Source organism: Chionomys nivalis, chromosome 2, assembly GCF_950005125.1.
Source record: "Chionomys nivalis chromosome 2, mChiNiv1.1, whole genome shotgun sequence".
NCBI lineage: Eukaryota > Metazoa > Chordata > Mammalia > Rodentia > Cricetidae > Chionomys > Chionomys nivalis.
Genome location: NC_080087.1, coordinates 108,881,032 through 108,896,898, shown reverse-complemented (window position 1 = coordinate 108,896,898; position 15,867 = coordinate 108,881,032). Strand labels below are relative to the sequence as shown.

Sequence of the window (15,867 nt, the reverse complement as noted above, 5' to 3'; positions counted from 1 at the left end):
TTATCTAAGCAGTTAGTTGAAGGTCTTGATATAAATAAATAGTATCTATTTTAGCTGGACAGTCAAACCATGTGATGTATGAATACTGTCAGTTTCTCCCAGATATGTTCCTAATTATGACAGTGTCCATCAGTATCTGAATGAACTCAAGTAGGATATGGAGAAATAAAACAGGAAGTAGACCGAGTCAAGTATTATTGTTCAGGAAGCAAGTTTTTTTTTTTTTTTAAATATTTATTTATTATGTATACAATATTCTGTCTGTGTGTATGTCTGCAGGCCAGAAGAGGGCACCAGACCTCATTACAGATGGTTGTGAGCCACCATGTGGTTGCTGGGAATTGAACTCAGGACCTTTGGAGGAGCAGGCAGTGCTCTTAACCACTGAGCCATCTCTCCAGCCCCAGGAAACAAGTTTTTAAGTAATTGTTGTATTGCATTATCCCCTGTTCCTGTGCATGCGTACACTTCAAAAAAAGGCTGAAGGGATGTTATCTGAGAATGCGAGAAGTGGCTGGACCCTGGGTGTAATAATTAAATGAGAAACAACCTCTCCATACAGAAAGGTGGCTGAGAGTTGAGCTGTTTAGCTTGGTGTTTTGTTTCTGAGGCCTGCAAAGAAATGAGATCAGGGCCTCCAGCTTCCACTGTTTAAACATGACTGTGGCACTGCGTGGGACCCTGAAAAGCAATTTCTTTTCTTTTTTCTTTATTTATATATTTATTGTGTGTGTGTGTATATATATATATATATATGTATATATATGTGTGTGTGTGTATATATATATATATATATATATATATATATATATATATATGAATGAGAGACAAGTTTTTCAGTGTAACAGCCCTAGCTGTCCTGGAACTAGCTCTTGTAGACTAGGCTGGCTTCGAACTCACAGAGATCTGCTTGCCTCTGCCTCCTGAGTGTTGGGATTAAAGGCGTGTGTTACCACAGTCCAACAATAACATATTTTTGAAATTTATTTATTTATTTTTAAAGCAATCTTTTCTCATTTTACATATCAATCTCAGTTCCCACTCTCTCCTCTCTTCCCATTCCCCCATCTTCCCCTCACTCCACCCCCATCCACTCCTCAGAGAGGATAAGGCTCCCATGGGGAGTCAACAAAGTCTAGCACATCAGTTTGGGGCAAGACCAAGGCCCTCCCCACTATATCTAGGCTGAGCAAGGTATTCCTCCATAGAGAATGGGCTCCAAAAAGCCAGAGCAATACTGCTCTTGAGCATATATCCACAGGATGCACACTCATACCACAAGGACATTTGCTCAGCTGTGTATTATGAATAATAACAGAATTATTCATAATAACCAGAACCTGGCAATAACCTAGATGCTCCTCAACTGAAGAATGGATAAAAAAAATCTGGTACATTTACACAATGGAGTACGACTTAGCTGGAAAAAGCAGTGACATCTTGAAATTTGCGGGCAAATGGATGGGACTAGAAGAAACCATCCTGAGTGAGGTAACCCAGATCCAGAAAGACAAACATGGCATGTACTCATGCATAAGTGGATATTAAACATAAAGCAAAGAATAACCAGCCTATAGTCCATAACCCCAGAGAAGCTCAGTAGCAAGGAGAATGAACCCTAAGAGAGACATACATGGATCCTCCTTGGAAGGGGAAATAGACAGATTCTCCTGAGAAAACTGGGAGCATGGGGGTGGGGAGAAGGGAGGGCAGAAGGGGAGAAGAACAGGAGGGAACAGGAGGGATGGTCGAGATGGGGGAAGGACAGAGAGGGAGAGCAAAGAAAGATATCTTGATTAGGGAGCCATTATGGGGCTAGTGAGAAACCTGGCACTAGGGACATTCCCAGGAATCCACAAGGATGACTTGAGCTAAGACCTTAAATAACAGTAGAGAGGGTGCCTGAACTGGCCTTGCCCTGCAATCAGGTTGATGACTACCTTAATTGTCATCATAGAACCTTCATCCAGTAATCGATTGAGGCAGATGCAGAGATCCACAGTGGAGCACTGGGCCGAGCTTCCAAAATCCAGTCAGAGAGGGAGTGGTGATAATATGAGCAAAGGGGTCAAGACCATGATGGGATACCCACAGAAACAGCTGACCTGAGCTCGTGGGAACTCAGTGACTCCGGTTTGACAGTAGGGGAACCTGCATGGGATCAAACTAGACCCTCTGAATGTGGGTGACAGCTGTATGGCTGGGCCAATCTGTGGGGCCACTGGTAGCGGGACCAGGACTTATCCCTAGTACTTCAACTGCCTTTTTGGAAAAGCAGCTTAAGAGGTGCTGTGCTTTTAGAGTAACGATGAAGAGTCAGTAACCTAGTGTGCATTCTTCAGGCTTCTTGACCTCTGACTTTCCAAGGCTCCCTATTTCTCTTGCATTTGAGCATACTTCATGAAAAATTCCAAACAGATACAGAAATTGAAAGAGCTGAGTTCACTACACCACAGCCTGTTTTGGTATATCTTTAATCTATACCTTTTCTGAGTGTTTCAAAGCTGGTCAATGTGGTACTTCATGCTTTATGAAATATCCCTTTGTCCCAGTGTAGCTTCTTAAAGGTCAGAAGACCCATCCCTTTTGTCATGGTGTTCCCAGCAGTACTTGGCATGTTGAGTGTTCAATAAATATTTGCTGAAACTCAGCAGCTTCATTCCACAGCTTCATAGGGAACAGAGTTTATACTCTGTGGACTCCAAATGGGTCCTTTCCACTGTGGCTGACCCATGGTACCACGTGTCTTAGGATGTCCCTCCAACTGCTGGTGGTCCAGGTTTGTCACTTGATGTGTGGTGCAGCTGTGCTATGTCTCTGTGTATATAAATTCTCCTCCAGGAACAGTAGTAGGAAGATAGGCTTTTGTTTGTTTGTTTGTTTTTTCTAAACTTGTAAAAGCAAAAATAACGAAAGCAACTCTACTCAGAGCATACTCTCATCTCAGCTCCACACCTTTGTAATGGAAGCATGAATGGATAGGACAGATTCAGGTTCGAGTGGCACAGCCAGCCGTTCCTTCTCTCTAGATTTGATGTTTCCCTTGGACTTCAGTTTCTTCCTTAGCAGCTTCCCAAGCTGGCAAGGCTGACGTGAGGGCTTTCTGGCTTCTTGTGGGTACTTCACAGGTACTGTGTTGTTTGTCCTTTCTTCTGCTGAATGAAAATGTTTGTTGTGGCTGCCTTGAGAGGGCCTCTGTGTAGACTAAATAGATGGTCTGTGAACACATGTGGACTTGGTCAGTTGAGCAAAAAATCAAAGCCAGTTCTGTCCAGTATTGCTGCTAGAGGGACCGCCTAAGAATCTAGAGATTCTTTACCTAGAGACCTGGCATTGTCCCAGTTTCTACACTGTCTTCCCCTCTCCAAGTGACCACTTAATCACCTGTATTATTTTATATTTTTGTTTATTTTTTCTTGAGAATTTAAAAGTTTGTTTCTGTTTGGCCCCCCCCCCCCATGTTTTCATGTTTTCCTGCTGCAGAGGGAGCTGCTCACCTTTCTTTGTCTTTTTTTTTTTTTATTATTATATTTTTTGGTTTTTCGAGACAGGGTTTCCCTGTGGTTTTGGAGCCTGTCCTGGAACTAGCTCTTGTAGACCAGGCTGGTCTCGAACTCACAGAGATCCGCCTGCCTCTGCCTCCCAAGTGCTGGGATTAAAGGCGTGCACCACCACCGCCCGGTTCCTTTCTTTGTCTTTACTGTTCTGAGGACCTTGTTGCAGCTTGTTAAAGGGCAGCCAAATTAGCCTAAATGTGGATCCCCCCTACATCCTAAGGAAACCCGGTATCAAAAAACAAGGTGGGATGCCTGAAGCACAACATTCAGGGTTGGTCCCCTGGCTTTCATGTATATAACCACACAACATACCCCTGTGCAAACATGCACGTTCACAACGTCCCGATTTAGATCAAGTGGGTACAGTAACCTTCCTCTGCTCCAATACCATAAGCAAATTCATGTGCTTTAGAGCTGTATGCACTTGGCCTTACTTGTTCTCATCACGGGGATACTAAGGAGATACACAACTTGTTGCAGGGGGCTGCTGTGTGGGGAAATCCATGCCCAAATGAATGGCTGCATGGCTGCAGTTGGCCAGAGCCACAAGAGACTCTGGATGCCAGCTGTTGGAGGAGGTCGCTTGTTGGTTCCCAACTGCCCGGCTAGCTTAGACCCGAAACAATCACACAGAAACTGTATTAATTAAATCATTGCTTGGCCCATTAGCGCTAGCTTCTTATTGGCTAACTCTTATATTTAACCAATTTCTACTAATCTGTATATTGCCACGTGGCTGTGGCTTACTGGGTAAAGTTGCCAGCATCTGTCTCCGGTGGCTCCATGGCTTCTCTCTCTGACCCTGCCTCCTTTTTCTCAGCATTCACTTTAGTATTCCTCACTTAGCTCTGTTCTTTTGCCCTGTCACAGGCAAGACAGTTTTTTTTTTTTTATATTCATTAACCAATAAAAGCAACGCATAGACAGAAGGACTTCCCACACCAACAACTAGGGACACACAATGTTCTACACTGAGTGTCTCATGGCAAGAGAGTATAGACTAAAGCACATCTGGGTACCCACCATCCTGGAGATTTTCCAGCTCCACAGAGCAGGACCCACATCTGGCACTGTCAGTGTGACTGCACAGACATTTTTTTCCCCCCTGAAGACCTCTAAAATACTAATTTTGGGAAAGTGTCCATAGATTTATTTTCTTACCAAAGAGAACCAATTTTAATTGCCAGTGCCCTGGTTTCTCTCCAACAGCACCAATATTAAAAGTGACCATATCTCAACCCCCTATACCATAAAAGTTTATACTAAGAATAGGGGAGATGCCCCATTCTTGTCTTCACTAATGTGAGGAAGGACTGAATCAGCAAAGAACCAAAAAAGGTAATATCTAAATCCCCACGATCTGTTCAACAGCCTGTCCTTCATCTGGAGTTCACAGAAAATACCCGCCAGCACAGCCAAGCACATTCTTTCCTGGCACTGCCAAGATCTCAGTGGCCCAGTGATGCTGCAGGGGCCGTTACCACAGTGCTCACTACAACTTCCTCAGTCCTGGATAAAGATATAGAGTTGGTAAGAAAGATGGCTCGGTTGTCTCTGGCACAAGTAGCTTCAGTATTCCCCCATTTCTGACAGAGATACAATGTCTAGTGCTGCAGCAGCCACACCGAGGCCCTGAAATAAATAAGCAACTAGGTGCATTTCTGTCAAATAAAGGTCACTGTCCACTCTAACTAGTACTGAATGCTGGTGTCCCCAAGGTCCAAACCACAACACATGAAATAGACTTCATCTCAAGCCATTTTCTTCACTGACCTATGTCATGTCACTTGATCCAGTGTTTTGATTACAAATGTGATTACAAAAATATTGCAGTTTTATTTTCATGGGCTCTGTGGATTGAACTTGGGTCCTTATATTGTGCTGCAAACGATTTGCTGACTGGACATTCTCTCTAGATACCTTCCTCTCTTCTTTTCTTCCCTTGCCTGATTCATATTTAATTTTTTATTTTTAGTTATGTATATATTTGTGTGTATGTGTGTAGATATGTGCATGTGAGTTAGGTGGCTGTGGAGGCTAGAGGCATCAGATCTCCCAAGTAGTTGTGAGCCGCCTGATGTGGGTACTGGGAACTGAACTCTGGTCCTCTGCAAAAACAGCACTCCTCTTAAATTCTGAGCCATCTCTCTAGCTCTGTCTCGTATTTTTAAATTGGGCTTCCGAATCTACTCCCTGATGTGGGCCCATGTGACCTATGTACAATGGTCAAGCAGTGGTCAGAGCTATCCATTTTCCTACTCCTATTGGGTTCTGTCTGTATATTAAGGAACAGCTGTGGGTATCTCAGGACCATGTACTTGACCTCCTCAGACGTCTGCTGTCTGCAGAGGGACACTGTTCACATTACTGTGCCCTGTGTCTTTATACCCCATTTTATATCTCTTTGCTCTGTGGCCTGAGCTGCTATCTGAGCTATTGTCTGCTCTGTGTCTGTGTTTGAAGAAAGGAGGCAGGAAAGAGAATATATCCTCACATGTGCCAGAACCCTTTCTGTGGCTGTCCCTGACTCTCACTGGCTCTGTGGTGGGGAGGGTCTGCCAGACCAGCAGCATTTCCTTCAGTGCCTTCTGCAGCCTTCCATTGCAAAACTCAGCACACAATTTCAGGGTGCAGTTTTCTTAACCACATTTAAAAGTTAACTGTTTTAGACTGAGTGTTTAAAAATATCCTGTAGCATATCTGTAGTACTCAGGAGCATGAATCAGGAGACAAAATGTAGTTTCTGAGAAAGCTTCAAAGAAACACCGGTTTTTATCTTTCTCTGTCCTTTTCCGCTGCAACCCACGAGGGTCTCCATCTGAGCATGCTTGTCCTATAAATAGAACAACAGGTCTCTTTGGGCAACCCAACCTTGCAGACTGTGGTCTACTTTCTGAAAGATGTTTGTGTGTCTGTGCGTGTTTGTCTGTGTATATGGGTTGTGGCGGGGATTGTGCATTAATTTTGCTTTTCCTCTTTTGTATGAGATACTAGCAGCACATTTGAAAAAAAACCCTCTAATCTGACCTTTAATGATAATTTGAAACTTTTTTTAGGTTCAGCATATTGGTTTTGCTGCCTTATTTTTATTTTAAAATTTACACTTAGGAAAGAAATGGAAGCAATTTCTTCCCGTTCAAAGGTAAGGAGACTGAATGGGGCGAGGAGGTATTGCTACAAGTGAGCCCTTTAAGGTCCACAGAAAAGGTTCTCTGTTTGTGCTCTAGACATCCATGGGCTGGTGGTGTTATGTGCAAATGTATCTGACAATCGTGTTATCCATGTGAACTAGGATCTGTAAAGGGTGCTCAGAATCAAAGTTGATTACAGCTCTTCCATGCTGCAGATCTTAGGCCCCTTTGATAGTTCTCTGTCATAGTACAGGGCCTGCATGCGAGTGACTAGCTGTATGTGTTTCTTTTTGGATTGTTCCATCATGTTGTGTTTCCCTTGGTACTCTTTAACTGCCTGGGAGATAGGGTGAGTGATGCCTTCAGAAGAGGTGAAGGTAGTAGACACTACAACATGAGGAACTGTGCTCATCAACAGTTTTTCCCCTGGTTTGGTCATGGAATAGCTGATATAGTACTAGGTAGGTACCAGAGCAGAGTCCATTCTGGTGAGCCTGTGGGTAAATATGAGCACATGCATCCCCCAAGCCCAGAATGTGCCTCAGGAAGATGACTTGTGTCAGGAGGAGAAGAGGAAATCCCAGGCACCATGTAATGGCCTGTGTGACTCTGAGTGATGGGCCCTGAACTTGACTTTGTGTGTTTAAGGGGTGAGGAAACTGGGGTTTGGTTTAATTGTCCCTCTGCCTCCCCTATGATAAACAGAGTTGGAGGCCTAGTTACACAAATGTGCTGTTTTTTATTTTGGCACATTTAAATGACCTGAGGTTTCTGCGTCTTGTTCACTTTGGTTTTATGTTACGAAGTTTTAAATATTCTCAAATATCTAAGTGCTTCATACATACACTATTTAAAAAAATTGCTTAATGGGCAAACCTGCATGGGGTTGCTCATCTGTTTGCTGTAGTGTAAAGAAAATGCTGAATGCGAGTTGGGTTCTTGTTCTCCTGGATACTATTTGGTTTTATTGTCTTTTCTTTGCAGTGCTGGGCATCCAACTCAGGGCCTTGAGCATGCTAGACAAACATTCTATGCTGAGCTATACCCAGCCTGTTTATTAATGTTGACTGTATTAGTTACTTAGTGGTTCAGGGCATCTGGCCATTCCTTGAGCATTTGAGTTCCAAGTGGTATGTAGGGCTCAGTGTCCACTAGGAGCCAAGTACATGGGACCAATGAAGGAGGACAGTTCTAACTTGCTGTTAACTGAGCAGGGGAAGTTCTCTGGGGAGAAACAAATATTTTCTGTAATATAATGGGCTTATCAGTATTATGGGAAGGTGGGGGAGATGAGTGTTAGATGCTTATACTGACCTCAGAGCCATGCAGAGGACCGAGCAGAACACGGGCCTGGAGCCACACTGAAACCCAGAGCAATGGACATGGACAGTTTTGGCAACAGGATTCTGAGAAATGGCAGGAGGCCAGAGAACACAAAGGCAGGGCCAAGAATAGCTGAAAAATACCAAATGCTGAAGCTGGAGAATTTGCTGGTTCTGTGTCCCAGTTGTCCCCAAGCTGCTACTTCCTTGAGTCCTTTGAACCTCAGTTTCCCTTTTGCTAATCTGCTGGGCATAGCTAGGACACATTTCGGGTCTCTAACACAGGTATTCTGTGGTCCCTTAGAGAACTGGTATGCTCCTATCCCCGCCTTGCAGCACAGAGCTTAGCCTGCATAGAGGTCAAGGTCTGGGAGAGAATGAAAACTGTTCTGGTAGGCTGCCTAGCCCTTTAGAGGCACACTTTGCTCCTCAGTCATGACAGAGTGTTTCGGGGCGATGGGCACCTCAGAAATGCAAGCTCACAGTGTGCTTCTATGCTTTCAGACCATCCTTAAAGAGGGCATGCTGACCAAACAGAACAACTCGTTCCAACGATCCAAAAGGAGGTACTTTAAGCTTCGAGGACGAACACTGTACTATGCTAAAACTGCAAAGGTAAGGCACTGTGAGAGGATCAAACTCAGGAGCCATCATTTAGGGACTGAGCACTTGTGCTTAGGATGAATTCTTGCAAATCAGTTATTTCTAGCTGGGTTTTTTTGTTTTGTTTTATTTGTTTATTGTTTGTTCTTTTGCTTGTTTTGATCATGCTGGAATTGAACCCAGGGCCTTGGATGTGCTAGGCAGATTCTACCACTGAACTACAGTCCTATTTTTATCTGGCTTATAATACTAGGTGTCAGGTTTTATTTGTCACTATGCATGCTTTATTTCTTATAAAAATTATTTTTGTTCATGTCCCTTAACAATGGAAAAATGGTCACAGAACTAACTTTATTACAGTTAGTTTCCTTTCAAAAAGAAGGGTACCACAGGCTCATGGATCTTTTATTAGGGGCTAAGAGTTCCTCAGGTCATTGGGCATCTTAGTGTGTGAGTAGAAATATTCAGGTCTTTATCTCAAAGCTTCCCAGCAGCTGGCCCTGGGTGGTAAGTTCCTGGCTATGTTAAGACTCAAAGCTGGATTCCCCAGACAGGCAGATGTTGTCAGAGGAGCAGCTGGGATGCTGCTGCTCTGGTCCAGTGAATGTACTGTCAGATTTCAAATCCCAGTGTACAGGCTGGTAGTCCTAACACCTGTGCTTTTGTCTCAGCATTGGTGGCAGTTCTGATACTTGGGCATTAATAAAAATTTGGAGTCATTTTGCAAAGCATCCCTGGAGAGTTAGTTTGCTGAAATTAGAAATGGAACAAGGCAACATGTTTAGAAAGGGTTCTGACCACAGCCATGGTTATTTCAGTCCTATTGGTGGGGGTGGGGAAGATTTTCGTAGTTGCTAATCTTTTCTCTAGGGGTTCCAGGAGGAGGGGGCTGTGGCTTGGACCTTAGTGGAGAGAGGATGGGAACTCAGGACATCCCTAAATCTGACTGGGCCTCTCTAATATTAAATTCCTGTGCTCTATTCCCTGATTTTCTTATGGCTAGGTTCCTCCTATTAGGGCCTGTCTCTTCTCCCTATAGTTTTTGTTTTAGTTGGAACTTTTCCCCTAAATGTGCTCGCTGGAGAAATCCAAGCCGGAGAGATTTTCTGACTCTGAACCTTGACTTACTTTACTGTCTCAAATTTAAAAAGGAAGCTCTGGTTTTGTTTGCTCCAAAAACAAGTATAGAAAGAAATGTCAGCATTGCTGTTGTAATGTACCCATTGATGAATTCTGTGGATTGAAAGTCACAAACTACATGTGATCCATGCTCTTTGGAAGAGGCAGGTGGGCAGGTGGTTGCATGAGTTTCACATGGCGGAATGATCAAATGCTGAGTTTTCAAGGAACCTGGGCTTGTAGGGATGGGTAGGGAGAGTGGTGGATAGCACCACCAGTGCTTGGAATATGTCTGCTCTGGCTTACCTGAGACCCTCTGTTTGTATCTCTCCAGTCAATCATATTTGATGAGGTAGACCTGACTGATGCCAGCGTGGCAGAATCCAGCACCAAAAATGTCAACAACAGTTTCACGGTAAGATTCTAAGACACACCCTTTTCCAAGATTTCTTTTCTTTCTCATTGGAACGTGGCATGAAGTAGTTCAGACTTTCTCATACCCTTCCTGATTGAAGGGATTTCTGGTAAATGTTGAATTTCATGCTAAAGGCAGTACTGTGGCTGTGACTGGAGAATAACAGAATTTGGTAATGTAAGCAAAAGCAAGGTCTAAATAAAATGTTTTTAAAGTGTTGCTGCTTATATATTAACATTTTTTTTTACAGAGACTTATTTATTTATTTGTGTATTTATTTATTTGATTTTTTGGAACCAGCTGTGTAGACCAAACTGGCCTTCAACTTAGAGATCTGCTTGTCTCTTCCAAAGTGCTGGGATTAAATTAAAGGTGTATACCACCAAATCTGGTTTATTTTTCTGATAAATTTATGCTAAGACAATTGAAAATCAACCATAATTCACCCAGCTTACAACATAGGATATTAAGTTTTTTTTTTTCTCTCCTGAGACAGGGTTTGTTTGTAGCTTTGGAGCCTGTCCTGGAATTCGGTCTGCAGACCAGGCCTGCCTCAAACTCACAGAGAGAGTCACCTGTCTCTGATTCGCCAGTGCTGGGATTAAAGGCATGCGCCACCACCGCCCAGTAGAATATTAATATTTTGATATAGTTTTTTTGTATTTGAACCCGTTCTCTTCCAAATTTGTAACAATTATGTAATACTTTTTTTTTTTTGTGTGTGTCAAAGTTCTAAGACCTCAAAGGCAGCCAGCTATTCTGGTGTCATCTTGACTCAGGCTTTTTTTTGGCATCTCAGACTGATTTTTTTTTTTTTTCTTTTGAAAACTTTTGGTGACTCTCTCCTCTCACAGTTGATCTAGATATGCACATTATTTATATAGCACTTTCTTTTAAGACTTTATAAAGTCACAGGCTGACTTTAGCAGGATCAGGGATTACTTCTACTGGTGGCATTGGAATTTTTTTTTTTTTTTTTTTAACAGAATTTCTCTGTGTAGCTCAACTGCCCTGGAACTCACTCTGTAGACCAGAGATCCTCCTGCCTCTGCCTCCTGAGTGCTGGGATTAAAAGCATGAGCCATCACTGCCCAGTGGCACCTTTGAAAGTGTATATTTTTATGACTAAGCTAGCTCATATACACAGTATTTGTCTTCTAATTTCTAATATTATTCTTTTAGGTATTAGTTTGGGGTTATTTTAGGCCTGTGGATGAATTGTTGATGCTGATGTTGGACCCATTGTATTTTGTGTTGGTGTAATTGCTGCAGGCTTTACCTTGTGTTTATTTAACTAGCTGGGCTTTCCTCATGACTCTCTTCATTTCCATTGTTCTTAGAGTATTGTACTTCTCCATTAATTTTGTTGTTTACTCACTGATTGGGGAAAGGCATTTAAACCATGTAGGTGAACTGTTCTTGGATTTGTATTTTGTTTGCTTTGCTTTCTTGAGAGATTTTCTACAACCCACACTAACCTGGACTTTATAAAAAGCCAAGACCACCTAGCACTCAGGCGCAGAGGCAAGTGGATTTCAGTGAGTTCGAGGCCAGCCTGGTATACAGAGCTAGTTCCAGGACAGCCAGGACTACACAGAGAAACCTGTTTCATAAAAAAATAAATAAAAATCAAAAAGAAAAGAAAAAAGAAGCCAAGACTTCAACTATGTGAGTCTCTTGCCTCTCTTCCCAAAGGCTGATATTAGAGGCATACACCATATGTGATTTATTTACTTGTTTGTTTTTTTAGAGACAAGATTTCTCTGTGTAGCCTTGGCTGTTCTGGAATTCCCTCTTGTAGACCAGGCTGTTCTGGAATTCACAGAAATCAGCCTGCCTCTGCCTTCTAAGTACTAGTGTTAAAGATATGCACCTGCACCGCTGGCCTCATTTATTTACTTTTTAATTTTATTTTCTGATGTACTAGTAATTGGACTTTATGCATGATAGTTTACTCACTGAACTATATCCCAACCTCCCATTTCTCCCCCCCAACCTTTTTTTTTTTTTTTTTTTTGAGGCAGGGTTTTTCTGTGTAACAGTCCTGGCTGTCCTGGAATTCGGAATTTGCTCTGTAGACCAGGCTGGCCTTGAACTCAGAGATCTACCTGTCTCTGCCTCCCAAATGCTGGGAATAAAGGTGTGAACCACCACCCACCTCAAACCCTCTTTATAGTTTTTTTAAAAGTTATATTTATTTATTTGTGTGTGTGTGTGAGAGAGTGAGAGAGAGAGGGAGGGAGAGAGAGAGTGTCTGCATGTGTTTGTGCACCATGTCTATGCCTGGTGAGTAATAAATCCCTTGAAACTGGAATTACAGGTAGTTGTGAGTTGCCATGTATGTTCTAGAAATAAAATCTGCGTCCTCTGAAAAAAGCAGCAAGTTCTCTTAAGTGCTGAACCATGTTTCCAGTTCTATTTTAGAGTTTTTAATAGGGCCTTTCTGTCCCAGTTTGGCCTGGGACTTACTATGCAGCCTACGCTGGCCTTAGGTTCATGCTCCAGCTTTAGCCTCTTGAGTGCTGGGACTGCAGGCAGTGTCTTCTTTTTCTTTTTTAAAAATGTTACTTTTTAAAGATTTATATTTATATGTGTGTGCCTATGTGAGCTTATGCATTGTGTGTGCATGTAGTACTCACAGAGGCTAGAAGAGAGTGTCCATATTCCCTGGAACTGGAGTGAGAGTACCTGACATGGCAGCTCAGGTCCTCTGAAAGAATAGCACATGTTTCTAACTTCTGAGCTACCTCTCTAGCTTTTCAAAATTATTTTATTTTTTAATTATGTGCATATATGTGCAGGCGCTGAAAGAGACCAGAGGCATTAGATTCTCCCTAGAATTGGAGATCCAGGTGGTTGTGAGCTGCCTGATGTGGGTGCTGAGGATTGGTTCAATGGTGTCTTCATGCATTGGTCATTTCGTGAATTTCCATGTATAACATACCAGCTCTGGCCAACTTCTTGATCTCTCTGGATCCTACTTATGAGTCAGTATTTGTCACTGTTTTAATTTTCCCCATGTCTTACCATTCCATTGTATTTATATGCATCTGTTACTTAAGTTTACTCATTGTAAATATGAGAAATTTGAACGGCAATGTTGTTAATTAATCTATTGTAACTTAGGAGTATTGTTGCTCAAGTCCTCTTGTGACTTTGTGTCTATTTGCTTGGTCATAGACTTTGTTTTGTTCTTTGGAATCTTTGCTTGGTCATTGATTCAACAGGTGATTTTTCAGAACTTCCCTGGGCCACATATTTGAGGGCCAAAGTTCAGCAAGCAGGGAGAGGAGTTCTTTTTATTAAACTTATATCCTTGTGGAGAATTGGGAGAATAAAACCAGAGTAAGTCCCCAGAGGAACCTAAGAATCTGCCTTTGACTGTTTTCTTCACCAGATAAAGGACCTGGATAGCAGGCTATGTTTCTCTCCTTCTCTTTTTTTCTTCTTCTCCTTCTCCCTGCCTTACTTTCCCTGCTCTTTCTTTAATAAAAGATTATTCATTTATTTATATACATGAGTATTTATATGTGTACCATGTGGGTACCTGGTTCCCATGGTGGCCAGAAGAGGGCTTTAGCTCCCCTGGAATTAGAATCACAGATGGTTGTGGGTGCTGGTAACAGAACTTGGGCCCTCTGCAAGAGCACCAAATGCTCTTAACCACTGAGCCATCTTTCCAGCCTCTCTTCTTCTCTTACTGAAGCAACAAAGAGATTTTGTTAGTTTGAAACAATAAAACATAGTGTTTAAAGTCTAGACTCTGAAAGTGGAAAGAAGTCCTGTCTCAACCTTACTAGCTGATGATATTGAGTGAATCATGTGACTTTGAGCATTAGGTTCTTCATCTAAGGAATGAAGTCTTTGGGGTTGCCTGGAGCTCCAAATTAATGAGTACAATGAAGACTTGGTAAAGTGGTTGGTGTTAGTATCAGGATGATAGGTACCCACTGAGTAGTCAGTGGGGAAGCAAGAACAGTAAATTAATTTATTATATTATTTGGCTCCTAACTGGAGCTTCTTCTAGTTTGGTATCATTACATTTCTGAAATATTACAATTTTTATATTTGCTGAGTAACATCTAACTGAACACAGTTGCTGTAGATTGTTCTCTATTTTACCACACCCAAGGCTATATAGCCATATCATTTGACCCCTTAGGTCATAGAAGCAATATCAGTTGGGTTGAACCTTAAAGAGGAAAGACAAGTTTTACTGGAATGCTCCTGAAATAGAAAATCTTTGGAAAGAACTGTGCTCGGCTCAGTTTAAGGAGTGCTATAAACTTTGAGTGGCTCCTTAATTCTTGATGTAACTGGAGGGTCTGTTCTCCTGTCTACCATCTTTGCTTGCTCTAACATGTCCTAGCATGATCTTGCTCCCGCCACTGCTTTTAGAAAGTGCCAGATGCACAGTTGCCTGCTGGTCTTGTGTCTGGAAGGGCCTCCCTGTATCCTTTGGAGACCCTGTCCTTCTCTTGGAGATCATGTGAAGCTACCCATGTGAACTCTTGACTGCCTGTGCTGTGTTTAGGAAGCTGTCCTCTGCTCCTTCAGAGTAGTACCAAGCTGTGCTGGAGCATTCTTTGGGATTCCAAAGTTGCTGGTACTACCTCTAGGGACTCTAAAGTTAACTTACAAATGATATTTCAAGGCTGCCTAGGATTTGGGGGTATAGCCAGGTTTAGGACCTCTCTTGAGGATACTTTATTCCACTCATGTGAGGTTGAATCATCACTTAGTAACCGGTGTCCTTGGTGACCTTGTTTTAGGATGTCTTAAGTTTGAGGTCAAGAGAGGCTTAGGGTCCTAGCACCTTACTGTCTGTCTCTGAGTGATTGCAGCTACTTAGAGGTCTTGCTGTTCCTTTATCCAGCTTGGGCATGAGGATGTGGGGCTGCTTCTTTCTTGGATCCTTTCTGGTAGATTTAGGGTCCTCATGTTTAGGTAGGCAGTTTCGAGGCAACCAGGGACAGCCCTGGTTCTTTGTGTATGTCTGTGCACAGAAGCAAATTCAAAAACTTCATTATTCATGGGGAATGTGGTACTCATTTGACAGCAAGGAAGGCTTATACTTACCAGATTTCTAAAACAAATACTTTTTCTTCCCCCAACAGTCTTATATTGTAGCAAGTTCTGTATTGGAAACCTGAAGGGAGTATTTGGTGAATGAATGTTCCCACTTTCTGGAAGATGTCTCACATGAGATATGAAATAACTAGTTATAGAGTCAATAGTAAGCAGGCTAGGAAAAAGCCCAAACACAACCAGGCACTGTGTGTGTGTGTGTGTGTGTGTGTGTGTGTGTGTGAGTGAGAGAGAGAGAGAGAGAGAGAGAGGGATGTGGGTCCTTTGCAGGGAGAGAGATGTGGGAAGAGTCAGTGAGTATCTTAGGGTTTTATTGTTGTGAAGAGACACCATGGCCACAGCAAGTCTTATAAGGAAAGCATTTAATTGTAGAATGGCTTACAGTTCAGTGATTTAATCCATTATCATCATGGTGGGAAGCATGGTAGCATGCTGGCCAACATGGTGCTGGAGAAGGAGCTGAGAGTTCTATATTCAGATTGGCAGGCAGCAGAAAGTGAATGTCACACTAGATCTGGCTTGAGCATTTGAGAACTCAAAGCCCACCTCCTATTGACACATCTCCTTCTACAAAGCCACACCTACTCCAACAAGGCCACACTCCGTAATAGTGCCATTTCCTATGAGACTAT

The 15,867-nt window shown here is 42.5% G+C and overlaps 1 protein-coding gene across 1 annotated transcript in view; it reads left to right on the top strand.

Moving 5' to 3' along the window:
• The window catches only part of Dgkd (diacylglycerol kinase delta), a 98,563-nt gene that overhangs the window by 24,750 nt on the left and 57,946 nt on the right, over positions 1-15,867 (top strand). Inside the window, exons 2-3 of the mRNA XM_057752500.1 lie at positions 8,515-8,625; positions 10,067-10,147. Coding sequence (XP_057608483.1) covers positions 8,515-8,625; positions 10,067-10,147 — 192 coding nt within the window. The remainder of the gene's footprint in view (positions 1-8,514; positions 8,626-10,066; positions 10,148-15,867) is intronic.